Below are 26345 nucleotides of genomic sequence, written 5' to 3' on the forward strand. Positions count from 1 at the left end.
GCTAAACGTGGTGACTTTTAACAGTAAACAGACCCCGGGAAAGAGAGCCGGTCTGTTTGGTGGTGGCTCCAGATGCACCTGTACTCAGTTTACCCCCCCTCCCCCCCAGCCAATCCCTCTATCAGACTGGAGGTCATGGAAACAGAGCCCAGCGAGCTTCATGGAAATGCTTAACAGTTGTTGTCATATTTCAGTCTTGACCATGTTGGCGTAATAATAAATAACAGAAGTTCAGAGGAATCTATTTTGCTGACTGTGTACTAACAGCGGTACTAAAAGGGTAATAAAGACGCCAAGAATAGGGACGTTTTTTACATATCACACGGTCAGCGGCAGGAACGGTGCGGTCATAAACGACAGAGAGCAAAACTGCTCATTAGAAAGACATTTGAGGGAAACACTGGTTCACCATTCAACCAAAGCGCCGTTGTAAAATGGAATTCCCTTTTTTTTCCCTGCCTCATTATGGTCAAACAGAATCTTGGCATGTGAAATGAGTTACGAACACGCTTTTGAGCGGAATACAAAACAGCATGAGCCTCTATCTGGCCAGGAGTGCTGTAGTAGTTATAATATAAAACATTAACTTGGCTCCTCCATCCCAGCACATGCTCGCGGCGCTGCCAAATGCCAGACTTGAGTTGAAATAATTGCCAAACAACTTGACAACATATGCGTCAATCCGATGTAATTTCAAGGTGTTTTTAGCATCGAGGGGCGATTTTCTTTGACTCCAGACTGATTTATGTGCTTTATAGTCTGCTGAACTCCTTTTGACCTGTTGGGGAAGATGGCACCTTTAATGAGCTGCTGCTGATTGTTTTACCCCCCTGATCTCTGATCCAGACAGGAAGAGTTCCTTCTTTTTCCCTGGATTAATAAGAAAATACAGCGCAGCCATTATTAATTAGCTTGCTGCGCTTATCAGTGTTGTGTTTTGTCATTTTTGTATCCAAAACAAACCATAACGTGACGATTTTCCATTAAACTTTTCATTAAGTGATGCGTTTCATATCAGCTCGTGTCCTCTCGAGGGTTAAACACTGTTTTTTGGAGTTTATAGAGTTTAAACTGTGTTGAATGTGCTTCCATAGTTGAGGTTTAATACCAAGCATTGTGGCTATTGTAGTTCATATTTGGGTCATTTTCCATTAAATAATGATGATAAAATGCAAACTTGTGTCTACTACATTGTGTCTGTCCTATATTCTTCTTTATTTTCCTTTCAAATTTGGCTGACTACGATCTGCATAAATACCTGTTTTATTTTAAAGGCCCCCACGACTGGCACATAATCTCAGGTCAACCTTCACCATGAGAGCATTATGGGTAGTGTAGTCATTGACGCCTGTCATGAGGGCGCTGAAAAGTTCATCTAAGAACTTCAAACAAAGTCGGGCTGCAATTCTCCTTGAACATTAGTGTTTGAGCTAAGCTACACAGCAGGTCCTCCCTCCGTCCTCCCTCGTGATGTGTTCCTCAGAAGATTGTTGCTGGAGCAAGATAAGACCAGGACCGAGGCTGGTGCATCTCCCTGAGTTACAATCTATCCCCTTTTTCACTGTGCGAGCTCTCTTTTATGAGATTTAAACTCACATTCTAACCTTCACTCCCACCAGAGAAGCGCAGAGATGTGACTCAGTGACCCCGGCCGCCAGCCTCACCGCTGGCCGGCTCCAGCTGTTTCCCTTTGCCAATTGAACTCCCCGCTTGTTTCATTCTCGGACCCTCCCCGGGCTCCGCGGAGCTGCTTGTGGGTGGACGGCAGTTAAGACAATGAATTGTTTTCTCTCAGTCACTCAATGCGCAGCACCCATATCCAGCTGTGTTTCCTCAAGCATGATCCACTCCGCTTGTTAAACACGGCCATTAGTTAGTCAACACTTCTCGGGCCGCCTGGTGAGGAATTAGTCATGAGAGTCTCTCCTTCACGCTGCCTCCCACACACGCGGAGCCTCCCACTCTCGGTTCTTCCCTGTTCATGGGAAAGTCCCAGTGCAGGAAAGTCACGCCGAGGGCGAGCGATCGTGGAGGGATGGCAAAAATCAGACGTTGTACGTTCAGAAGGGAGAATTAGCTCTGCACCTTTCCAAGCCGGCAGAAGGTGCCCTCAGCGTCTCTTCTTCGAACTTCGGAACGCTCTCGTGGCTCTTCGGGACCAAACTCCCACTGAAACATTTTTGGAAAACAAAATCTTGCTGTCGCGAACACGTGTGAAGGTAGCGTCTTTTCCTCTGACATTGAGATAGTCCAGGGGACCTGTAGACCAAACACCGCCCACCTAAAGAGCGCCGCGTGTAGGTGACGCCGAGCCGCCGAGTGCTTATTATCAAAATTACCTTCGCTTCGCCGTCTTCCCTGACCCCAGCTGAGTGCAGCCTTTGATAAAAGCCCCAAACCCACCAGGTTTGCCTCCATAATTGCCGCACAAAGGTTATTTGTTGATGAAGTGACCCGTAGCGGCTCAGAGGAAAGCCCCACCCCCACCCAAATATGTAAATGCGTGATGCATGCTGTATATTTTTATTAAGCACCAGTGACACCGGGTGCACCAGTGTTTCTCCTTGGAGTTTCATTTGAGGAATGCAAATGCTTCGGGCCCAGACGCACTGTGATTTATCTCCTTATTTATCTTTGCACATATCTGTCTGTGCCCTTGTGTCTGCCTGTTGCTCATTCCTCCCTTCTGGCACCCAGCGCCGCTCCTACGGGACCCAGGACTCCCCCACTCGCCCCCCACCGCCCCATATGCACACGTGTGCGCAGGCAGCCGGAGCGATCAGCTGGGCCGGCGCCCTCTCCCCAGCTTTAGGGCCCGCTAATCCAGTCTGTTCGCGAGCGTGCGCGCAGGTCCGCGCGCTCGGGGCATCAACAACCCGCACACGCTCTCTGCCGCCTCCAGAGCGCTGAGGTGGCGTGAGACCATAGAAAGTGACCTGATACCCACACTTGCTTTCTGTCAACAAAGATTACGCTCAGATGAGCGCGATGGGAGTCCCGCGCCGGCCCGGCCTGCTGCTTTCTGTCTCACGCAGACAAACAGAGAATGTAAAAAGCAGGCAGGAGCTTTGTTTTCCTTGTCAGAGGCAGGTATGAATAACAGCGGGGCCTGCCACAACACCCCCGAGCCGTGTTTCATATCTTCACAGCGTTGCCATAAAGTAAACACCAGTCGCGCAATCGCGCCTTGTTTCTCGCCGCTCGTCCTTCGCTTCCCCCCCGGCCGCCCTTCTCCTAAAGCGCCCCACATTCTGCCTGGCGTTACCCCTGCGCAGGCTTGTCTCCGGCCCTCCTGCTGGGAGGTCAGGTGTTATTTATCACAGCCGTCTGCGCGGGGAGTTGACATTCGTACAGGCGTTCGGCTGCACCGCCGTAATTGACTCTCCTTGTCTTTTCGAGGACACCGACAGCTATAACTATGTCAGCCCACCTCTCAGCTATATATTACCCGTCTCGCTGAGGAAGCCCGCCGGCAGGTGACCATTCGGCATCGACTCAACAGGGGGACAGGAGGCACGGCCGAAGTCTGGATCCATCTGGATCATGATGGTCCACCGTGCAGCCGCCTTTATGCGCAGAAAATTAAAGGAAATCAAGCCAACTCGTGTGATTCGGCCGACATTGGCGGGGCAAAGGCGGCGTGCACAGTTCCAGAGGTCATCAGGAGGTAAACACTTATTAATGGTTACCTGCTTGACGATCAGATAAACGGGTCACGGTAATGATTAAGCCAAGGTTGGCCGGGTTAGAGGCCATGTGTGCACAAAAGCACGTCGGATGAACGCAGGTTGGAGCCGGTGCCAAAGGAGAGAACGCGATTGTTGCAGGACGGCGATCTTTAACCCGCCGTGCCCGAGCGGAGGGAAAAGAAGCCACGCACGCCCCGGACGGCGGCGGGACGCCTCGGGAATTTCAATGTCTCGAGAGCGTAATGAAGGTGCAGAGGGAGCTGCTGACGGAGTGAAGGAGAGAGAGACAGAGAGAGAGAGAGAGACAGTGAGACAGAGAGAGAGGGGGGAGAGAGACAGTGAGAGACAGAGAGAGAGAGGGGGGAGAGAGACAGTGAGACAGAGAGAGAGAGAGAGGGGAGAGAGACAGTGAGACAGAGAGAGAGAGGGGGGAGAGAGACAGTGAGGCAGAGAGAGAGAGGGGGGAGAGAGACAGTGAGAGAGAGAGACAGTGAGACAGAGAGAGAGAGAGAGAGAGAGAGAGGGGAGAGAGACAGTGAGACAGAGAGAGAGAGGTAAATAAAAACGAAGCTGGCAAAAAAACCTGCCCAGTTTAAGTTCACAAGGTCATTTCCAGCTAAGGGATTAAGTAAACTAAACAAAAACTACACAAGCTGCAACTTATCAGGCTGCCTACATGCCGGGACTTTTTTTTTTTTTTATCTCCTCTCGTGTTTGTGAGTGTGACAGAGTCAAACATTAGAACAGACCTGCAGTACAGCTCAGAACCCACACATTCAGCCAGAGTGAAGGGTTTCTAACCCGGTAACTGATCACGTCTATGATCGCTCCTTTTGCCGGAACAGTGGTGTGAAAAGTGGATGGTGTGTTTGTTAAACGGCGGCGTGATCCGCCTCTCGTTGGAAGCGTTCGTCTCTTCTTCTAAAGCGCTTCAGAAGAGCTTCCACAGTCAGAACGTTTCAAGGCGCGATCACTCGGAGCCCACCAGGGCCTTCTGATCACGAATGCTAAAGCATTTAGCAGCTTTTTGTCTTTTTTTTAAAAGAATCCAGGGAAAGCAGCGTGGTGGTTTGACCTTTGGACCCTGCGACATGTTTATTTATGAAATTCTTTTGACCACTAGGAGATTTCTCCGAAAGCAGCGTTTTCCTTTTTTTTATTTTTTTTTTAAATGTTGTGAGAGTAAATAACACGAACAATGGTGATAAACGCAGCCTCGTTGAAGTGCAGTAAATGGCTGAAGCTGTGTTTGTGTGTGTGCTTTTAGAAGCTGTTAGCGGCGGAAAATGGACCGTTTTTAATCTCTGCTTTGTTGCACATTGCTCCAAACCCCTTAGTTTTCATTTTTAGAATTCTTCCCAGTGATCCCAGGTTGTTTTAAATTAAAATGTATAGTTTTGGGGTTTTTTCTCAATCTATCTTATTAATTCTAGTGAGCCGACAAAGGAGCCGAAATGAAGCTGCCGAAGCCCTCTGGCATAAATTACGCAAGCTGGAGAGTTCTCAGAGTCTGTATCACCTCGACAAAAACTTCAGCATTAAAAACAGAGAAAAGGGGGGGGGGGGGGGGGGGGGGGCGAGGTCATCTGGTTTCCATTAAGAAGATAAAATGGTTCACTCTGAGGATTTTACAGACCTCTTTGTTACTGGGGAGGCGTCCGTGCTGCTCTCTCCATCATCATCCAGTTGACACAACAGTAAAGGCTTCAAACGGCCGCGCGGACTTCCTTAATCAAAAACTAATTGTCGCAGATATTTTTTTTGGGGGGTGGGAGTACTAACGCTGTCCACTTAGCTGGTGTCTGTGCACCACCGCTGGCTTGATAGCTGAGGGAGGGCGACGCATGTGTGACAGGCGAGGGTCCCGGGCGCGCCTGGCGAGTTTAGAGACAAAACAACGGGTCTGGAAAACCTCTCGCCGAGGATACGGAGAGTCAGGGGCGCTGAGAGTGAAGGCGCGGACACTCTGGTGCAGTGCCAGACACCCACAATTAGCATCACGTCACAGCTGATAAGTTTGTTGAGTTTTTTATCCACTGGTGTGTGTGTGTGTGATGGCCTGAATCACCGTATCTAATTCAGCAAATTAATTCTCTTTAATTTGATTAGTTACTATCGTTAACAATACCTCATGTCAAATCAAAGGGGCTTCTTTTCTGTATATTAACCTCTCTGACACTCTCCCACTTAGCATATTAGAATTTGAGTCCAAATTCATGAACAGGGTTAGCTAGCCCTCTTATCAGGATGATACATGGTGTAATTGTCGTCCTCCTGGATGACTGAGTACAGAATTAAGGGCACACGTTGACTCGTCTTCCTCGCTGCGTCACTCTCTTTGACAAGGCTCATTCTTTTCCCGTTAGAGGAGAAAGTCTTTGATGAACCCTGTCGTCAAACTAATCTGGACAAGCTTGTCCAGAGGTCAAGAATGTGACTGCGGACGGACTGTTAACAGGAATCGCTCCGCAACCGCGTCGGAACGCCTCCTTCACTTTGGGAAAGTGGTGATAATTTTGGTGTCATTGGATGATCACAAAGGTAATAAGAGTTTTCTGATCAAACTGTTACTGTTTATGGACCGACCACCGCTACCTTTTGTCGTCCACGTTGCTTTTAAAGTGATTGTCGATCATTTTCAGGTTTTCTGGTTTAACATCCTTACTGACCTCTGACCTCTTTCTCTGACTGTGTAACATACCCACATCTAACTCTGTTTCTGTGTGTGTCCGATTTTCTACACACTGAGTATGAAAGTAATCATTCGACTAGCAAAGTGAGGACATTTTTGCAAACGGTTCCATTTTGGCTGGTCCTCACAACTTCAAAGTACTATTTGGGGGTTAAGACAGGGTTTTAAGGTTGGGGTTAGAATAAAGTTTAGGTTAGGGTTTGGGTCAGGGTAGGGAGCTAGGTAATGTATTATGTCCCCACAGTGTGTGTGTGTGTGTGTGTGTGAGTGTGTGTGTGTGTGTGTGTGTGTGTGTGATCTCCTAGGTTGATATAAAAGGATAATAAATGGCTACATTGTGCGTCACTTTGACTTTAGCCTCGTCTCCCTCTCATCCAGGACTAACCTGTACACGCTAACAGTGTGGAAAATGCATGCAGCCTCCACCTCGCATAACCACCCCTGCTGCACTCCCCTGTGGATAACAAATGGGCCTTTTCTCTGGGAATTGAGGCTAAACGATGGTTTCACTTAGAGAGCAAAGTGACTGTCCGTCTTCATAACCGTGCTCTCCATCAAAGAGCAATGAATCCCATCCCGTCCTACTGGCTCTGATTATACACAGGCAATGGATATCACCTTTATGAAGGCCTGCAAAGCCGGCCGTGCTGTCAGGTCTGCACCTGCAACTATCGGCTTCCCCTTGTCTTGTAATAAAAACGCCCCACACATCTGGTCCTGGGAACCGGACTCGGCTCGGGCCGGGTTTTCCAGTGAAGTCTGTCTGAAAGTGACACTCCACCACTTGATTTAAATTAAAAGAGGCATTTCTCATTGGTGGGGTCACATGGAAAACCCACAGGTCGCAAAGTTCGCTGGCCGAGGGCTCCTGGCTGTGCCGTGACCCCCCCCCCCCCCCAAATCAATGTTTCGTGTTAATCCCACGATTAAATTGCATCCTTCGGCCCTACGTGATGTCACAGCATCATGGTTTTAATTTGTGTATGTTTCCACTCAACAGTTCAACCCCAAATCATCCGTTGATACCTTGTAACGCAGATTTAGTCCGTTCTGGAAGGCTGACAGAGATCTGAGGCAGGTTGAACATTCTTTACCGCTATCCAGCTGAACAAATCAAACTGTCCAACTGAATTACTTCTCCAGAGCCCCCAAGATGCATCAGTGAGCGATGAGAATGACACTGCTGGATATTCGGTACTAATTCAAGCGCAGCCTTCACAAACGTGAAATATGGTGCGTTTTTGTACGAAAACACTCTAGTTTTAACGAAACAAGCTGAGTTTAAATCTGTTGGATGGGTCATCTCAGTTCCAGGCATTATGAGGACATTTGGAGAGCTACGACTGCATCAGATGGTCTGTTCCATCAGTGCTAAAAGGAGAATAAAAACGCAATATTTGTTTTTCTTTCCAGCCGACCCGTGATTATGCAGCACTGTGCCATTCAGGGAACCCGTGCCCAGGGTTGCTGATCCTCATAAGACCCACTGTAGTGTACCATCTTAGATCAGAGATGGAATAAAAGGAAACTCTCTTAGCTTGATCACTTTTAGGACATTTGTTGTTTTGGAAAAGGAGACGGTGAAGGCAGGTGCAAACGGCAGTTCCGAGCCAACCGGTTGAATTCAGAACAAGTTGCTAGCATGTTTCTTTTTTCAGTGAGGTTTGAGAATGGAGACAAAGGTATTCTATTGTTCATACATTAGCTGATGCCATTATCTTGTCTGCAGAGTCACAGGGGGTAATCTCGTGTTATAGGATTTGCAGCCACCTCGGCTGATCTCATTGGGTAAATGTTTGGCACCATGACAAAAGAGCAGATTCAACATCCAAGTTCTGTTAGCATCAGAATACCGGCAGAAACCTGACCCCTTCAAGCGGCTGGAATAGAGCAGATGCAGATGTGGACCGTTTTACATTTTGCCTTGCTCTGGGGTTTGACCTGTGCGTGACCTTTGAGGGCTGTTTCTTTGTTTGGTTTTCTTCTTTGGGCTTTATGTCACGTCCAAGTTCATGAGACTTTTCAAAATAACCAAAAAAAAAAAAAATGCAGTTTCAAACTTACATTTGGTGATTAATTTTTTTTGTTAGAAAACCTCATAAACGGGGCCAGTGGCTTTAAATTGGACCAGAAACAAATTCTCACAGTAGATTAGCTAATGCTAGATTAATTTTGCGAACTGGGCTCCGGATCAAATGTCCTTCAACCTATCAGAATGGCGTTAAACTTGAATTATTATCACATGGGGATCCAGTTGAGAACATCTATCTTGGCCGGGTGTCGCTTAAGGCAGTGACCACTCGCACTCCAGTCCAGGCCGACCTGGGATGCAACAATTGATTTATTATGATCAATAATTCCATTTTAAAGGCCGCGCTGCGCTCATGCTGATCTACTCCACTGTGTCCGTTTGTGATGCAGCAACTGTGTTTTTGGCCTTTTGATTCAACACATCTGCTATTTAAAAAAAAAAGATACATTTGTTTGAGAATAGCTGTAACTCATCCCGAACGTGTGCTTCCTCCTCGACAGGCCTGAGATGGGCGATTATGTGGATCTTTCCCCAGAGCGTCTTTTGGATTCATTAGTTCCAGAATGCCCATGTGCCATATTTGTTAACACACTGGCTCACCTGTGTCAGAGCTGTCTGTGTCGACTAGATCTGCCTTTTCATCATTGTGAACTACCCCCCATAATGGGCCGGTAATAAAGTGTCATTATCTGTCAGCCCAGGCCGCTGCACCATGCATAAAGCCACCGGAGGAATCCCGGGCCTGTGCTAATTCATTTCGTCTGGGTATAAATGTCAGCGTCCTTTTGGGAGGATTACCGTCTTTTCCACATCAAGGGCTGGGCTGATTGTTTAATATGGAAGGGTGGGAGTGGAATAAAGTGCACGAGTTTTGGTAATCTGGAGCAAAACAAGCGCCACTTGAGCAGATAGAGTCCAACCCTGGATACAACCCCGACTCTGTTCAACCCCCTTTATCATTTACCTTTGTAAAAATCCCTGGAGAAAAACGTCCCCAACTCCAAATTTTTCCAGGACCTAGTAGAGTGGTAGAACTTATACGACTCCCCAGAATTCCTGAGGGGCGGAGCTGTGCTGGGGAACGCTGATTGGTGGAGCAATCTGGCAGCATTTGTTTTATAGCTACAGCCAAAGGGTGGACCAACAACAACAACAACAACAACAACAACGTTGGGGTGCTAACACAGGTTCATGAAAAGTGAAGCCAGATTGGTTGAAGCCGATGGACCGTAACTGTCACAGTGGGTCCGACCACCAGACCCCTCCCCCATACATCAGCACCCGGATCTGAATTCATTAACGTACCTTTCAGTTGTGGCAGAAACACAAACCACGCAGATTATCCGATGTTTTTTTTTTTCTTCAGGTCTATAAATTCCTGGGATTAAAGGTTTCTGGGAAATGTGAGTGGAAAAGGGGCCTTTTATGCGGGGGAGTCGGCATGAGAACCATAATGTGGGTGGTCCTTCTTTTTTTATAACATGTCAGCTTTGCTTATGTCTTTGACACCCAGAATTTGTCCGTTCCGCTGTATTGTCTCAGCTAAATCTTTAGCTTCTGAATTAAAAGCTGTAGCTACTTTAACGGACCTTTAACATGGTGGCTACCCCAGACTGTCACACGCTCATACAACCTTAACGTGCTAACTTCTCATGCTCATCCACCTCTCCGCCATGCTTCTTTTTGCTGTTGCGGCATTTCTGATGTAAATGATCAGCTCATTGATATCTGAGCCACTGATCCGGTCCAGATATGCAGGAAGGGCAGGTGTTCCGAGCACCTGAGGGACACTGAAATGAGAGAACGTTCTCATTTATGACTGGCAATCCTATGGCCATCCTCGCTCTTCCCCGACAGGCCTCCAGTTATCGTCATGAAGCCTTTTCTGTGGAGCTCAGCGCGATGGTGACGCACCAGCGGCGGCAAAGTTCAGGTGACGCGGGATGAAAATCCCAACCCGCTCTGTGTGAATCTTCCTTTTATCATCTCCCCTCACCAAAAATCCTGACTCATCACCATTTCGAGCGCGGTGATTCACACAGTAAAAGCTTGTGCAGCCAGCCAGCGGTCATGTTAGGACCAAAATATTCCCTGAAATACAGCAAAGAGCGTCGCCATACTGAACATCTTTAATAACTTGTTCAGTAATTAGTATATTGATTGCTAATGTCATCATGATTTAGAGGCAGTCATGAGGTAGCTTTGACAATTCAAGGGCCCCTTTGTCCATTCATCAGCACCCCTGATTGGGCCCATGTCATGCTTAGCTGCAGGCCCAGCAGATAAAGATCAGGAGATGATTGGGCACACACATTCTTAACATGGCTGACCCGTGACATCTCAGGGGCAAGCAGGGAGCCTGTCATTATGTGTACAATGCGCCGCTTTCTTCCACCTTATCTCTGCTGATGACATTGAGAGGTTTTGCATTAACTCATTAACGAGAAGTCGCATCATTAAAGGCATCGCGGAGGCGCAGTGCGGCGGCTGGTGACACAGCCCCGCCGCTGCAAGCAGGAATGTGTCTGAAGTAGCGCGAAGCCTCCGCAGTGACGCGCCGAGGGCGTCGGTTGTTTCGGTACTTATCACCAGCCACTCCGATGTAGCAACATTAGCCTGTTTTGCACCAGATATCTTCAGGAATGTAGCTGTAGGTGCCAGTTTGGGAGTTCCTTGCGCGAATCTTTTTACCATAAGGCTAGTTTTTGGTTGCATTTCAGGTTGCTAACCTAGCAACACGATGCTAATCTAGCAACTTTATCCACAGGTGGATAAAGCAGCCCAATTTGCTTTTGTAATGACATAAAAGGGTGCTTTTTCTATTCTGTTATCATAATTATGATAATAAATTATATTAGCAATAACAAAGAAAAACAGATAATGTAACCATAATGAAAGCCTGCATCCATTAGTGAATCCGTGCGTGCGCAGGCGTGCACGCGCGCGGGAGCGCTTATGTGCAGCTGATGTGTTAATGCAGTCGTTTCTGCAGATCAGTCACAGCAGCCCTCTCTCTGTTGTTTATGGTTATGTCACCACAATTACACGAGAGAAGAGAGGCAGAAAGAAAGTGTCTGCCAGAGATTGATAGCTTTGGTCTCTGGTTCAATTGTAAATTAGGATAGCAAGTCCCTCTGGGATACAAGGGCTCTATTTATGATTAAGAAAGAGCCTCAGCAGCAGTGCGGCGGTAGGAAAGTTTGCTCTCGCTGACAAACAGGCAATTAGCTTGATGAAATGGGTCTTGCTTTTACTCCCCCCTCAGCCTAGTTACAGTATGTGAAACTGTATTATTATGGGCTGACTTGTAGCTGATGATTCTTATTTTCACCTTGAGCATCCAACAATATGCTTTTTAAATAAACTGGTTTGTTTTTTTTCACGTAAAGCAGCAACCTCGCAGTTTTATGCGAAGGAGATCAAGTATCACACATTTATCAGGCTGCTACACGCGTGGGCGGCTAACACACGCTTAAACAACATAAAGAACATGGATGCAGAACAGTTTATTATCAGCAGCGACAATGAAGCGAGATTGTGTGCAATATTTTGCAGGAAAGATCTGAAAGGGAGTCTTGATTTTCCTAAACTGCGCAGATGAAAACCCATCTAATTCAGTTCTAAAAGGAGCCGTCACCTTTGGCTGTAACCGGCTGATCTCTGTGTTGGGGATATTTCGACATCCGTGTGAGCTTTCATTAACCAAACACAGCGGCTGTTTGAGCCAGTGTGCACAAACGTCTCTGAGCCGCTCCGAAGTTTTCCTCTGGAGGATGTGACCCTATATACACCTGTTAGTGAGCCCCTCGTCTGGCCTCGCCGCGTCGCCTCACATTCACTATATCACACTTAATGAGGTTGGCTAAAAGGCAGAGCGTCCGAGCGTTGCGTCTGCGGGGCCGTTTCCCAAAGTCCAGCGGTCACATCCCGGTCAGGACATCCAGCTGTTTTCCAGAGCTGCGTTGTAATCAGCAGAATCCACAAACACCACTCTAATTACGCTTAATACGCTGCTCATTTTGGCTTATTTGCTCCAGCAAAACAAGGTCTGTGCTCCCGGAAAAGGCCACACGGGCTTGGATGAAATGTAGTAATATGCTGATGACTTCCTGCTGTTGGTGTTGTCTCCCAGTCTCTCCCAGTACTCCGGCCACACTCCTGTGGCTTGTTTAAGTCAGAAACACCAGTTTGTATGACCCAAAGATCATCCGGTAGCCTCAGCTGCGACTGTATTTACTCCCGGTTTTATTTTTTTTCCAAATGATTTTCACTCGCTTTATTCCAGATGTTGCAGCTGCAGAGCTGCTCCGTCACCGCCGTGATAATTTATCGCTCCGTTTCTCTTCGCCGATCCCGGAACAGATGGAAGTCTTTGGATGGGATCGGCCAACGCTGATTCAACCGCAAGTGAATCCGAGCGTTCGTCACGTTTCACCTCACCTTGGTTCTTCCTGCCTCCGGCGCCGCGTTTCCCCTCGCGCACGACCTGTTGAACGACGTTCCCGCTCCCGTGCACGTGCATCGGCACAGCTTGTCGAACGTGACAAGGGTTAAAAAATACGCGTTTGTCGGGCGGTAAAACGCTTTTTTGGGAGGGATTTTTGTTGCCATTGTGTTAACACAAGGTAACAAAACCGAGGCTGCTTGATAAAGTTTTAGCTACTCTCCTGAGTCACGACCTCCTGAACCCCCCACAAACCGCCAGGCAGGGATGATGTATTGGAAATAAAACGACTTTTGCAGCGAGTCTCCATCCTGAAATTCTTTTTACACGACTTCTTCCCGTAAGAAAAAAAAAGCACACGTTGGTATATCTGTGTTCTGCGAATACAGCTTTTTGACCGATGACATCATCCAGGAAGTACCGGTTCAGCTGAAGCCGCCCCTCTCTGTTCCCTCGCGCCGATTAAAAAAAGATGAAGTAACCAAGATGGCGTCCGTGTTTGACCTCCGGGTCGTTTTCAGCGGTCTGTTGTGACGATTTTGTTTCCATTTGCGTTCTGTGCTTTCCTTAATTCCCTCCAGCGTTTCATGAGGACGGTTGATCACATCAGGGTTTATTTGCACACAGAAAACAAATTAGCATGTTTAGCGTCACAAGCTAAGGGATGTAAAATCATCTGTCGGCCTGCTCTTTTTTGTCAGGCTGGCTGTGTTTCTAGGAATTTTTGTAAAACATGTAACATTTGAAATAAATATATTACAGAGGACAAACAAGATTTTATTGTAAATTCTTAAATGGCAAAAATACAACAGAACAATTCTTCAAACCTGCCTGAAACTAAAACCAAAGCACAGCTCCGTACTTCAAACTGCTTAGATCCCGTTTCTCCTCCTACTAAACGGCGCGTAACCCTTCGACGGGAGCTTGACAGCGTCAGCGTGATATCGCGCGGTAATGAGATATTAATCGTCACTATAAAACATTACAGCTGCCACTTTAGCAGCGAGACGGTTACGGCTGAAATGCGAGCAAAAATAAAGCGTACGATCTGACATTAAATAGCCGTCGTAGAAAGCCCAAGTAAGCCTCTGGTACATCCGCCGGTGTCATTTATCCACCGTCCACGCTGCCACCACATTACACCTCCAGTTACAGTAACTCAATCCACAGTCTGCTGCCTCTGGGGCCACATGTCAGCCTGGCTGGGCCTGGAACTGAACGCCACCGCCGCCACCGCCGCCGCTGCTGCAGCTTTCTTTCTTGTGTCTCCTCCCCTGAAAAAAAGCTGTGGTGTGAGGACATGAAAGAAGAAAACCAAGTGTGTGTGTGTGTGTTTCTGTGTTGTGAACTCTCAACCCTCCCTGTTCCTTGAATGGGTGGGTGTAAGAGGAGGGTGGGGGGTGGGGGGGTAGGTCACACTCGGAGAGATGCGGCTCACAAGTGCCCCGCTACAACTGCAGTCTTGTACTGCTGCGGCCCCACTGGGACAGATGGGGTTTAAGCTGCTTTGCCGAAGGGTTCTTCAGTAGTTCCTGGGGGTTAGAGAGCACTTACCGCGCTATTCCCCGACCCAGACGTTCCCAGAGAGTCCTGAGAGTTAAACCATTGACCTCCTGGTCATCGCCGCCGCCTCCAGCGGCCGCGGCGGATGCCCCACCGACGCGGACCCCGGCAGCCAGAAACAATGCATCATTTATCGCTGCGTCTCCCCCGCGCTGCACTTTTGATCACTTCGGCGGCCCTGATTTAAACAAACAGCATTTGCAAATACATTAAGAGCGCGCTGGCAGGCAGCCTAAAGAGTGATCATTGAGACAAATTGATCCCTATCTGTTTAAATAGGCGCTATAATCTATCACTGGCAAATTGAACACAGTCAGTTATCTGGGATCTATTGTCTTTTTTGATAGCGGCCCTGAGGGCGCGCAGACAGACAGAAAGTGATCTCCACCGCTGAATGAACTCTTTCTAACGTCAGCACGCATGTCTGCATGAAAGCAAGGTTAATGTTACACACCCAGCGTGTTTACATGCCACTACATGGCTGCAGCGTACATCCACCGCTCACCACACACACACACACACAGCACTGTTTCCATAGGCATCAGCCTCTGATTAATACATCAGAAGCATTAATGTTTGTAAAATAACCACAAGACAAGGAAATATCGCCACGACCTTCGCCGCATTCGAACGCTTCATTTTAATCAAATCTGCAATTTTAAGAACAAAATCTATACATTTCTGCTTTCATCTCCTCTTGCTGAGTTAACCTCCTGGAATTATAATTACTGCATGTTTTGTCAGCAAATATTCTTTACTGTAATGAAGCTCGACGTATAAGCAAAATCAGGACTAATTGCAGCCCTCCCCCCCCCCCCCCATAATCATATCACAACAACATAATGAAGCGCTGCTGTACACAGATGAGAGATAAAACAGCTTTCCTAGAGGGTACCGACTGATGTTACGCAATCCTGCAGATAAAAATGTTATGACATATGGGGCACAAGCACCATCAATCAAGTGATCTTTATCAGCAGGAAGAAGCTGTTTGGGGATCTGAGCTTTGCATATTGAAGCTATGATGGTTTAAATGCAGGAAAAAACGACCTGTTGCCTCTTCATTCAATATTTTAGATGAGTTTTATATCATTTATGGTGTCGAGCAAATGGCAAATCTTTGTCTTTTTTGTCCCAAGTGGGAACATTTTGGCTTCTATCAGGTCAACTCATCTAATTGAATCAGGCTCTTGAAGTTGATTAGCCTGGTTAACGTCTGGCCCTGCGCGGGTCTTAAAGGGTTAATCAGGCCGGGAACTTGGAGACCCCCCCCCCCCCCCCCCCCCCGGGTCATCGTCTCGGGCTGTGCGTGGAGAACACGCACGGATGGAAGTCGACGGTTTCTGTGTGAGCAGAGGTTCTGCATTAGAAACTTCAAATTCAACGTGACCAATGTTTGACACCGTCCTGATGGAAGGCAAAAAAAAAACTGTCCGTGATGGACAATTGTTGTTCATACTATTAATTTATTTTTTTTATTTTGCACGCTCGCAAACCTTGAATATTACCTGTTCAATCAGGATCGATTTTGCAGTGCGCGTCCTCCGGAGCGTGCGCTTTGTTTTCCTAACAATAATAAAGTGATTTAGTCCTCTGCTCCCAGACGGAGCATGGGAAATCGTTAAAGATCCAGCTATTTGTGTGTGTGATCAGTAAATATTTAGTGCAGGCGACATCCTCTGTCTCGCCTTAATCGATACTGGTCCCGCTGGGCAGCGCCATTGTTGTGTGCGCGCAGGCTCGCTTGTGCACGGACGTCCTGAACCACTAATCACGGAGGGAAATTAAAAGAGAGGAGTTGCAGCTAAACACTTTTTAGTGGTCGCTGTCGACGTGTGGACGCGTTGAAAAGGCGGCCAAAATATCCAACATTTACGGGCTGTTAATTAAATGAGGGTAATTAGCATCTTTACATTAATATTCATTTTGAATTGTGTGTAAAGTGTTATACATTGAGATGGGTTTTTAAATAAAAACACACCATTGTTGAGTTGAGTGTGGTAAAGTATTGTGTTATATAATAATAATAATACTAATAATACTAATACTAATAATAATAATAATAATAATAATAATAATAATAATAATAATAATATGGCTGTTATACACTTTATTCCAGCTTTGTGTCTTTTTTTTCAATGAATTGCCAATTTCGCCACGGTAATTACATCGTAATAGCACATGGTGATGCGTCCTTGCTTATAATTAACACATGATTTTTAATACGCACCAAGTCCTATATGGCACACCCGCCTCACTTAAAGACAGGTGTCGGTGCTGACCCCCCCTCCCCCCCTCCCTCCCTCCCTCTCCAAAGCCCACACAAAGCAGCGGTGGACCAGCGCCTGTTGGCCACATTACTGTCGGACAGAAAAGACGCGCACTGTCTCCGCGTGGCCGTGCAGCTTCCCCATCCTCTCCCACAGGCAGCCCCATGATCGGGCCCCGCTCGGACCGAACACAGCAACTTTTATTTGTCTCCACGTTCTCGCTCAACATCACATAACGCCACCCAGTCGCTCGCCTCGGCTCTCCAAAGTTTTTGCATGATTCAGACACTGCGGGTTCCACAATAAACAGCCGTTTTTTTTCTTCCCCGTTCCACCCCGTCTGTTGGAGAGGACGCTTTGCCTCTTGAGCACTGCGTCGAGACGCAGAAGACTAAACATATATTGTGGGTAAGAGAGAAGATGCATCCCGCAATGGACGAATCAGCAGCGTTTGCATTTGGTAGGTTTGTTTCTATAAGAATACAACCTCCTGCCTCATCCTCACCCGCGCAGCAGTTCATCACTGGCTATTTGCAAACTTATATCAATCATTTTACTCATCATGGCTGGCAAAATGTCGCGCAATTACGCAAAAACGACGACGCGTTTTTAATGCGCATTAGCCGGTAATGTTGTGCCTTCTGTCTGCAGCTGCGTTACAGCACATATTATTTAAAGGGCGTTTTCTATGAAGGAGGGGGTAGAACAAACGTTTCTAGTGTGTCCATTAATCTTAGAATATTGTGTAAAAATGGTTATACTCACCATTTGGAGCTAATCTGGATCCGTGGTGAGCGCCGCGCGTACGCGTGTGATTACTGTTGTCATTTACAGATTCTCCGTGTTCGCCGGATCTGTAAATTAAAGCAAAATTTTCAGGCATGCGAAATATATTTGGCTGATTAATTTAGAACTAAACACATCTGTCTAAACAGCAGCGCTCGGACCGTAAAGTGACCAAAAAAAAAAGAAGAAAAGTAAATCCCACTCTGGCAACCGGCAAAGATTTGCCCTCCGAAGCTCGTAAAACAGAATCTAAACAAACAGCCGTCAGTTTTAAATGGTGCTCGTTAGTTTGAGTCGATGCGGGAGACGAGACTGAATGAAGCACAACCCGCGTCGGATGGCTCCTCTAAATTGAATCTTATTTGGAGCAACAAAGCTTCATACGCTAGGGGGCACCCATATACTGTGCTACACCCTGGGACAATGCATGCGTGCGCGCTGCTGCCGCTGCTGTGCGCAATAACACGCAGCTCCATAGGCTTCAGTGTCATATGGCTCCATGAAGTTTCACCCGCCGCTCGTGTTTGATATCGTCCGGAATCTGTTTGACTGCAAAATTCATCCATAATTGGCCCGATGAGCTGGGTCGGTTCATCCTCCACTGGGCGTCTCATTATCACACTGGTTGACTGCAGATCATCTTTACGACAGGGGCACGTGAACGTGTCCGTAAATGACCTCCAAATATCTTTTGCAGCGCGTTGTTTGTCGCGAAGCGGCAACTTTCATGCGCGGTTTTAATAACAAGGGCACGGCCTTTAACCCGAAATGACATGTTCGAATGTGTGGCGTCTATTTAAAGCTGCAGTCGGGTTAAATTTGGGGCCTCTCGAGGCGAAGCTCGTGACTTTTGACTCATCAGATGTGGCATCTCCTGACCTACAGGATTAATAATATTTGTATGGTCAGTGGGATTAGGGCGCATGCGGCGGGTGCCATGGTGATGTCAGTAGCCCATCATAATATTTTTTATAAGAGGTGTGGGTTGTAATGATGCGAGATGTGATATATAAGCTATTAAACAAGGAAGGTGCAGTGTGGTGAATTATTTTTATTATTATTGTCTTGTACACATGATGGGCGGCCGTGCGTAAAAGACCCCAATAAGTCTTCTGTCAATCTGTCAAATTATAGTTAATAAAGGCGTTTTTTTGTGTGCATCATCAAGCTGTTTCTTCTTCCTCAGAGTGGCTTTAATGTTTTTGAAATGGCCAAACTTTAGACCCAATTATCCACACAGAAACACCACAAGATCTGATCTTATTTTATTTTCTAAAGCGCATATCCTGTTGACAGAGCGCACCTGTGCGCCTCAGACCGACGCGTCTCCAGATTCTTCCACCTGTTTTTACCACGGTTAGATGCACAGAATTGAGATTTATCCTTTTTTTCCCCCTCTCCACCAAATTGCTGAGGATTTACCGAGCCCGTGTGTGTGCGTGTGTGTGCATGAGAAGAGCCCAACAGTCGGTGGGAAACGCGTCTTCTTTTAGGACCCAGCGGCCCTCTCGACCCCCTCGCTGGATCTGGCAATGTACCAAGTAGCACAAGTGCCGACTAGCCAATCGGGTTCAGGGGGAGGTCCCTGAGCTCTGACCAGTCAAACACACTCTCCTTCCTTATATGGCAGGTGATCTCCATGGTAACGTGTGCTAAGTTGCAGCAGTCGTGTCAAAGTTCACTATATAGAGAGCTCAGTGAGCTGATCAGAGAGAAAGCATTCTGCCAGCCCGGCTCCTACCAATCGCAAATCACTTCCTAACCTCCGCCTTTTTAACATATTTGATCACCGATTCTCTACTCCTTTTTCCTATTATATTTCAGTCCACGGCGGAGGTTTTGCGGGTTGTGATCTTTGTTTTTTCGGGGGCTTATTTTTTGGGGGTTTTAGCGCTTTCGCCTTTTTTTCCTGTGCGGGGAAGAGTTCTCTTCATATCCCAGGCTCTCGCAAACCTTGGCTGCATCTGCGCGCTCGCTGGCGCTGCCTCATAGGAAGAAAAGGAAGAAGACGCGAGATTTTTTTGTGACCAGTTGGTGATTTTCTTCAAGACTTCTGCTGGAACTTGACAGTCGCCGCCGCTCGCCGACCGTATCACGCTGCTCCAGGCGCGCTCTCCTCTTCCCCCAGCCTGCTCCGTCTCTCATTGATCAGTCCATGCTACCTCGGCTGATCATTTTAATCCACAGACTATCTTCTCCCATTGATGGGCGTGCTGAATGGCTGACTGTAAGCGCCCCTGGACGTGGCCTTTAAGCGCAAGGCAGCGACTCGGCTCGCCATCGCATCAGTTTTGAGAAAGAAAAAACAAAAAAGCGCCGATCGACAGTTTTGTTATATTTTTTCCTCCCCAGGAGATCCACAGTGGATTCGTCGTAGGCTAGATTTGAAATTTCAGCAGAATCCTAGTTGGCCGCGTTTCCCTGAGACGTTATTCACCGCGACATCAAAACGGCAGACAAAAAGTTTCTTTACGTTGACTGATAGATATGGCAATGGTAGCGTGGAGAGGCTCCCAGGACGATGTGGCTGACACCCAAGGCACCCTTTCCTCGCAAACTCAAGGAGGACTATCCCTTCCCACCCCTCAGCCAGGCCAGTTGAGTCTGACAGCCTCTCAGGTCGCCCCTCCGACCCCTCACACTCCGGTCCAAGGACCCCCGAACAACACGCAGTCCACGCCGACCAACCAGACGTCGCAGCAGTCGGAGAAGCAGCCGCAGCACATCGAGTGCGTGGTGTGCGGGGATAAATCCAGCGGCAAACACTACGGCCAGTTTACTTGCGAGGGGTGCAAAAGCTTCTTCAAACGGAGCGTACGACGGAACCTGACTTACACATGCCGTGCCAACAGGAATTGTCCAATCGACCAGCACCACCGCAATCAGTGTCAGTACTGCCGCCTCAAAAAATGCCTTAAAGTCGGCATGAGACGGGAAGGTATTGAGACTATTGTTTCCTTACCCTTGTGTGTGTACGTGTGCGTGCGTGCGTGCGTGTGGGTGCAGGGTGATGGCTTTAACAGACGTGAAACGATCGGCCCACCGCCGCCTGTTCACGCCGCCGACCGCTCCATCCGAGGCGGTGCGGCTGGAGCCATGGACGCCGCTCCGGCGGAGGCGGCGATCGGGGCTTTATGTTGGGGGGGTGGGGGGTGGGGGGGGGTTGTAACGCAGCGAAATAATAACTGTACATTGAACAAAGATCAGCTGCTGAGATAATCGAATTTAAATCCAGAGAATCCCAAAAAGACGCCGGTATGAAATAATGCGGGGGAATAACACAACGCAGCCTCCTGCGCTATTATGGCGAATTAAAAGGGATCGTGCTCGGGCTGCGTGCGCCCGGCTACGTCTCCGCGGCCGGACATCATCCGAAACCGCGCCGGCGAACGATTCCGACCGATCTAATTTATTTGATTGGGAGAAGAAAATATCGGGGCCTGCGTTTGTGCTATAAGCGAGATGAATTCCTAAGTGGGTTAAGGGTTAAACATGCAAGGTCTCCCGTGCCCTCTTTGTGTTCCTCCGCAGCCGGTTGGCGTTGCTGCTGCGGCATAACATCATTTTAAACATGTGTGTGCCGCTAAACGTGTTTAAAGCGCGCCTCTGCTGTTTTTAGTGCGCACAGAAACGACAATGTTTATCTTTTCAACTGTGCGTGTGTGTGTGTGTGTGTGTGTGTGTGTGTGTTTACATGACTTGTGACGCCAAAAATTTAAGGTGAAAAATGTCTGCTTTGCCCCTGCTTTAACTGTGAAATTGTGTGGTGATCTGTAGAATTCTGGCTTCAATAGCTGTAGTTTCTCTTTTTACTGCAGCAGTACAAAGGGGACGGGTGCCACCCACACAGCCACACCACGGTCAGTTCGCCTTGACAAATGGAGACCCGCTGCACTGCCATTCCTACTTATCCGGATATATCTCTCTTCTGCTGAGAGCGGAGCCCTACCCGACGTCCCGCTATGGCAGCCAGTGCATGCAGCCCAACGCCGTCATGGGCATCGAGAACATTTGTGAACTAGCCGCCAGGATGCTCTTCAGCGCCGTGGAGTGGGCCAGGAATATTCCCTTCTTTCCAGACCTACAGATCACCGACCAGGTGTCTCTGCTGAGGTTGACGTGGAGTGAGTTATTTGTGCTCAACGCCGCGCAGTGCTCCATGCCCCTGCATGTGGCTCCCCTCCTGGCGGCGGCCGGCCTGCACGCCTCCCCCATGTCCGCGGACAGAGTGGTGGCCTTTATGGACCACATTAGGATCTTCCAGGAACAAGTGGAAAAGCTCAAAGCTTTGCACGTTGACTCTGCCGAATATAGCTGCTTAAAGGCGATTGTGCTCTTCACTACAGGTAAGACAATAGACGGGCGCGCTCCCAAGTTCACACTGTGTATGAATGTCACCATCACGCACGCTGACAGCAGCCACAGCGACCCTGACCCAAATATCTGTGCAGGCTACACGTTGTTGCTTATCTTAGTGTTTTCACGCTGCATTCATGCAAATCGGAGCTCTTCTCGATTCCTCTTTCATAAAGTGCTCGCGAATAATTTAGCAGCCACCAAATTGAGACGTACTGGACTGAATCTGACCGAAAATCAGAGCGCAGGGCGGCTTTAATGACACTCGTAAACTTTCAGTAACGACGCCTTTAACTTTAGAATCCCCCCAACACCCCCCGCGGGCCGCAGATTCCATGTTGGGGTTTTTGTCAGCCATTTATCAATACGTGTGCGCCTCACGTCTTGTTCGTGGGAGATGACAAATATAAATGATGTCAGGCAGAGAGGGGGGGAGGGGGGGTTAGAGAAGGAAAGACAAGCCTAATGCCCCATTTGTTCACAGTTAAAAAATAAAATAAAAGCGAGGAGGAGGTGGTTGGAGGCTGTCATTTTTGGTGACCACGTTTAAGCACCGAACAGAGAACGTGTCTTTTTTTCGCTCCCCCACCTGACAGCATTTGTGAGATGTTGCACAGCTTCACATTTGGAATTTGCAGAAATCTCTGGACGTGTTCCAAAAATATAGGTCACGACCCAATGCGGTCTATTATTTCCTCCCACTGAACGCACCGTTAAAACCGCTAAAACCAGGCAAATTATTAGTATTATTATTATTTTTATTATTTTCCCCAAGTCCAATAGGACCATTTACAAGGTTTCACTCGTGCATGCCCGTCTTTATTTCTACGCTGCCCCATTAGTGTAGTTATTAAGAGGGAAAATACGTATAATAGGCTCCATAATGACGCCTTTGATGGGGGGAGAGGCTTGAATTTGTCATCTTCGTACCTGCGACCCGGAGGCTTGAACATGAGCTGCGCGCTTCTTTGACACGCCTTTTGCTGCTTTTGTCACCGTGTCGCGCACACCAACTTTACAAAGTTGAACCTGTGCGCGCACCGGCATCTTCTTCTTTCTTTTTTTTTTGGCACACAATCAGCTGCCGCCCACATGCGCCGGCGCGTTTCTGATGGTGTAGTTTGACGCTAGCTCCGTAGGCTGTGGGGGCCCTCTTTTTTTTTTCTCCTCCGAGCTAAATCTCAGCTCACTAAAGGTCAGTAGGTCTTTCTGCCTCTCCCCCCTCCCCCCCCCCTCTTCCCCCCCTCCTCTGCCTCTGACTGTGACATCTGAAACAGTCCTCAGCTATGAATATGCTCAATTATTTACTTAACTTTTAAGTGGCTTTATCGAGGGGAATAAAGGCGACTGGGAAAAGGGAGGAACGTGCTGCTGGAATAGAGCAAATTCGGATAAAAAAAATAATTCAGATTTAATTTTTATTCCAGCGCATTCATTATTTCAGCTGAGTGGCAAATAAATGCTCAGCGCGTTCCAGTCCTTTTTAAACGTACATCCGGGCCATTTTACGCACAGCGCGTCATGATGGGATAATTCTCCGATGGTTAAAAAAAATAAATAAATAGAAAAAAAAACCTGTCCATTAATACAAAGCCTGCAGGCAAATAAATCCCACTTGTCCACATATTACAATAACATCAAGAAACATTGCTTTTTTTCCTCTATCATAACAGACAGTATATCTTTCCCCCATCGCAGCACCGCAGTGGGGGAAATCTCCTAGTGAGAGAAACACTTTATTAATGTTTATTTGCTTTCCCCCCTCCCCTCTCAGATGCTTGTGGCCTCTCAGATGTGGCCCATGTGGAAAGTTTGCAGGAGAAGTCCCAGTGCGCCTTGGAGGAATATGTCCGGAGCCAGTATCCCAACCAGCCGACACGGTTTGGGAAGTTGTTACTCCGCTTGCCTTCGCTTCGCACAGTCTCTTCCTCGGTCATAGAACAGTTATTTTTCGTCCGATTGGTAGGTAAAACCCCCATTGAAACTCTCATCAGGGATATGTTGCTGTCGGGGAGCAGTTTTAACTGGCCTTACATGTCAATTCAGTAAGAACCCAGAAGAAGACGAACAAACAAAAGAGCGGGCTGTGTGTGTGTGGAATTGGGGGGTGGGGGGGCGGCTGCGAGACTACAATGATTATAGCTGCTTTTGTGGAAGGACTAAAAAAAAAACGAAAAAAACCCAACCGGCTGTTACACGGGGCTGGCTTTCATGAAGAAAGACTTTGACGTAAATGACTGTGAATCCCCCCCACCCCCTCACCCCCACCCATCCACCCTCCACCTTCCACTACCCGAAAAATAAATGCCAGAAAAAAAAAAATTGAGACATCCACCGAACTTTCAAAATGGCAGATCCAGAAGATGCTGCCGTTCCATCCATTTTTTAAATGAAAGAAGAATGGGGGGGGGGTTGAAGGAAGGAGTATTTTGTTCGTCCATAAGGGAAAAAAATAAGTATTAAGTGCATTTAAAAATGATAATTTGGTTTGAAAAAAGGAAAAAAAAAACCATCCGAGAAAGGGAAATGCGACAAGTGTTCTTTTTCTCCTGACTTGTCCTGTTGTCCATGTATAGCTGTGTTTTGTACTTTCTTTGTTGCTCCTTTCTGGTTCCAAACCGGCCTCTGTGATTTCTGTAGTACAGGTGGTGTTCTTTTCTGAGACAATGACTTCTTTTCAAAAGGTTGAAATCATGTTGGGGGGGGAAAAGCGTTCTAAAAAGAATTAAAACCACAGCAATAGGATAAAGAATCTGTAGGCTCGATGCTGCAAGCGCACTTACGTTCTTAGGATGACCAACACATTCATGGGGAATAAGGGATTATTACCATTAGGATTATTACTATTGTTATTCACGCTCACCTCACTGGCCCTTGATCTTTATATATATGAAGTTGCCCACCTCCCCCAAGTTGCCTGGACTCTTCTGGAGGCGACAGGTTGCTCTGAGGGCGCCACATGCGCGTTTTCCAGCAGGGCGCGTCGCGGCGCTTCACACCGCGCTGGAATCATAAAATGATTGATTTCCACAAAGCCCGCAGAGGTCAAGAGTCCTAAAAGTTGGGCGCGCGAGCCCGACGCGGCGTGGCTATGGCAGTATTATTGCATCGTCCCTGAAATGTCGCCCTTTGTTCATTTCAAGCATTAAGTGCCTGGCGAGCGTGATGTGATATTTGATTTTATGATCTTTTATTTTTTTTTTGGAATCAAGACGCTGTCAAAGGCAGGCCTATTTACCTTTGTTTTGATGGGAAGGGGGGGGGGTCACAATTGGAAACTTCAGTCGTGTGTTTCACTTGAAAAACATGGATTAGACGCAGTATTGTTGTAAATATAGGTCAATTAATTTCTGTTCTTTTTCCTTTTTACAAAGTATATGTGATTAAGAAAATTCTGTGGTTGCCAAGTTTTTTTTTTCTTTCTCGGTAATACAACGTCTTCAAAATTGAGTGGCAGACTTAGCTAGTAGCACTGAAAGTTCTGTTTTTAATGTATATACATATTACTACAAAAATGTTTTCTTTTTCATGTATATTTAGACTGTGAATGCATGGCCACAGGTCGCTAACCTATTTTACCTTTGATATATAAATGTAAATGTTTTTTCCTCTCTCTCTCTCTCTTTTTTTTTGGACTGTATAGATATAATCTGTGCATTCAGTACACTAGCCCTTGTATTTAAAGCAAGAAAAAAAAAGGAACGAACCGAGGTGGGTGGTGAGGCTGCAGGCTTGAACAGGGTGAGCAGGTTCGGGGAGCAAAAAAAAGGAGGCGAGATTTTAAAATGCTCCTTTTTGGGCTTCTTCTTTTTTTTTCGACAGGAGCGTGCGTGCGCGCGCGAGCTAGGGATTTTTCCTTTTCGTTCCTGTTTTTGAGGATTTTCAACACACACACGCGCGCGCTCGCACAGACACACACACACACACACACATACACACACACACGCACGCACACACACGTCGTGGTTGAATTAAATGGGATCACTGATCGAACACTGATCTTTGGCTGTTCGTGGCCACATATGGACCAGAGAATGATACATGATTGTAATTATGAACAGTTTAAACTGACCCACGTTTTTATATAAATATATAAAATATATGACTGCAGGGTATTGATAACGTATAGATACTTTTTTTATGATTATGATCATTATTATTATTATTATTAATTGCAAGTGATATATGTGAGTGTGTGTGAAAGTTTATAGTTGAACACAATTCTTGTTTGTTTGTGTTAGCTTATTGTAAACAAGCATTCTGCTGTAAATTTGTTCTTGGTATTAAATTATAATTTATGAATTTGAAACTCTGGAGCTTTGCCCTCATTTTCATTTTATTCTATTTGGTTTTTTGTGTGTGTGTGTGTGGGTTTTATTTTTTTTGCGCACGTGTGCGCGTTTGCGCTCGGGGGCGGCGATGGTGGCGGTGCTGGTGGTGGGTGGCTGGCGGGGTTGGGGGTGCAGGGGGCGGGCGGGGGAGGCGGTCGGTCGGTCGGTCGGAGTCAATTTGC

At 47.2% G+C, this 26345-nt stretch overlaps 1 protein-coding gene and 1 long non-coding RNA gene across 4 annotated transcripts; one reads left to right on the top strand and one right to left on the bottom strand.

Moving 5' to 3' along the window:
• Positions 1-13613: 13613 nt before the first annotated feature.
• Positions 13614-18146, bottom strand: LOC130535945 (uncharacterized). The gene is made up of 3 exons (XR_008953240.1): positions 17456-18146; positions 14412-14598; positions 13614-14131 (listed from the first exon to the last, which is right to left on the bottom strand). It is a non-coding gene; the product is annotated as an uncharacterized LOC130535945 (long non-coding RNA).
• Positions 18147-19106: 960 nt separating this feature from the next.
• nr2f2 (nuclear receptor subfamily 2, group F, member 2) lies at positions 19107-26141 on the top strand. 3 transcript variants are annotated; one of them, XM_057051401.1, is made up of 3 exons: positions 19107-20414; positions 21298-21822; positions 23607-26141. In XM_057051401.1, exons 1-3 carry the CDS (start codon positions 19964-19966, stop codon positions 23879-23881), a joined length of 1251 nt encoding a protein of 416 aa, XP_056907381.1. In that variant the 5' UTR covers positions 19107-19963; the 3' UTR covers positions 23882-26141. The 3 variants fall into 3 exon arrangements, with proteins under 3 accessions (XP_056907381.1, XP_056907379.1, XP_056907380.1); XM_057051399.1 differs by having other exon boundaries at positions 19109-20414; positions 21277-21822; XM_057051400.1 differs by having other exon boundaries at positions 19116-20414; positions 21295-21822.
• Positions 26142-26345: the final 204 nt, after the last annotated feature.

This window comes from Takifugu flavidus, chromosome 13, assembly GCF_003711565.1.
Source record: "Takifugu flavidus isolate HTHZ2018 chromosome 13, ASM371156v2, whole genome shotgun sequence".
Classification (NCBI taxonomy): domain Eukaryota; kingdom Metazoa; phylum Chordata; class Actinopteri; order Tetraodontiformes; family Tetraodontidae; genus Takifugu; species Takifugu flavidus.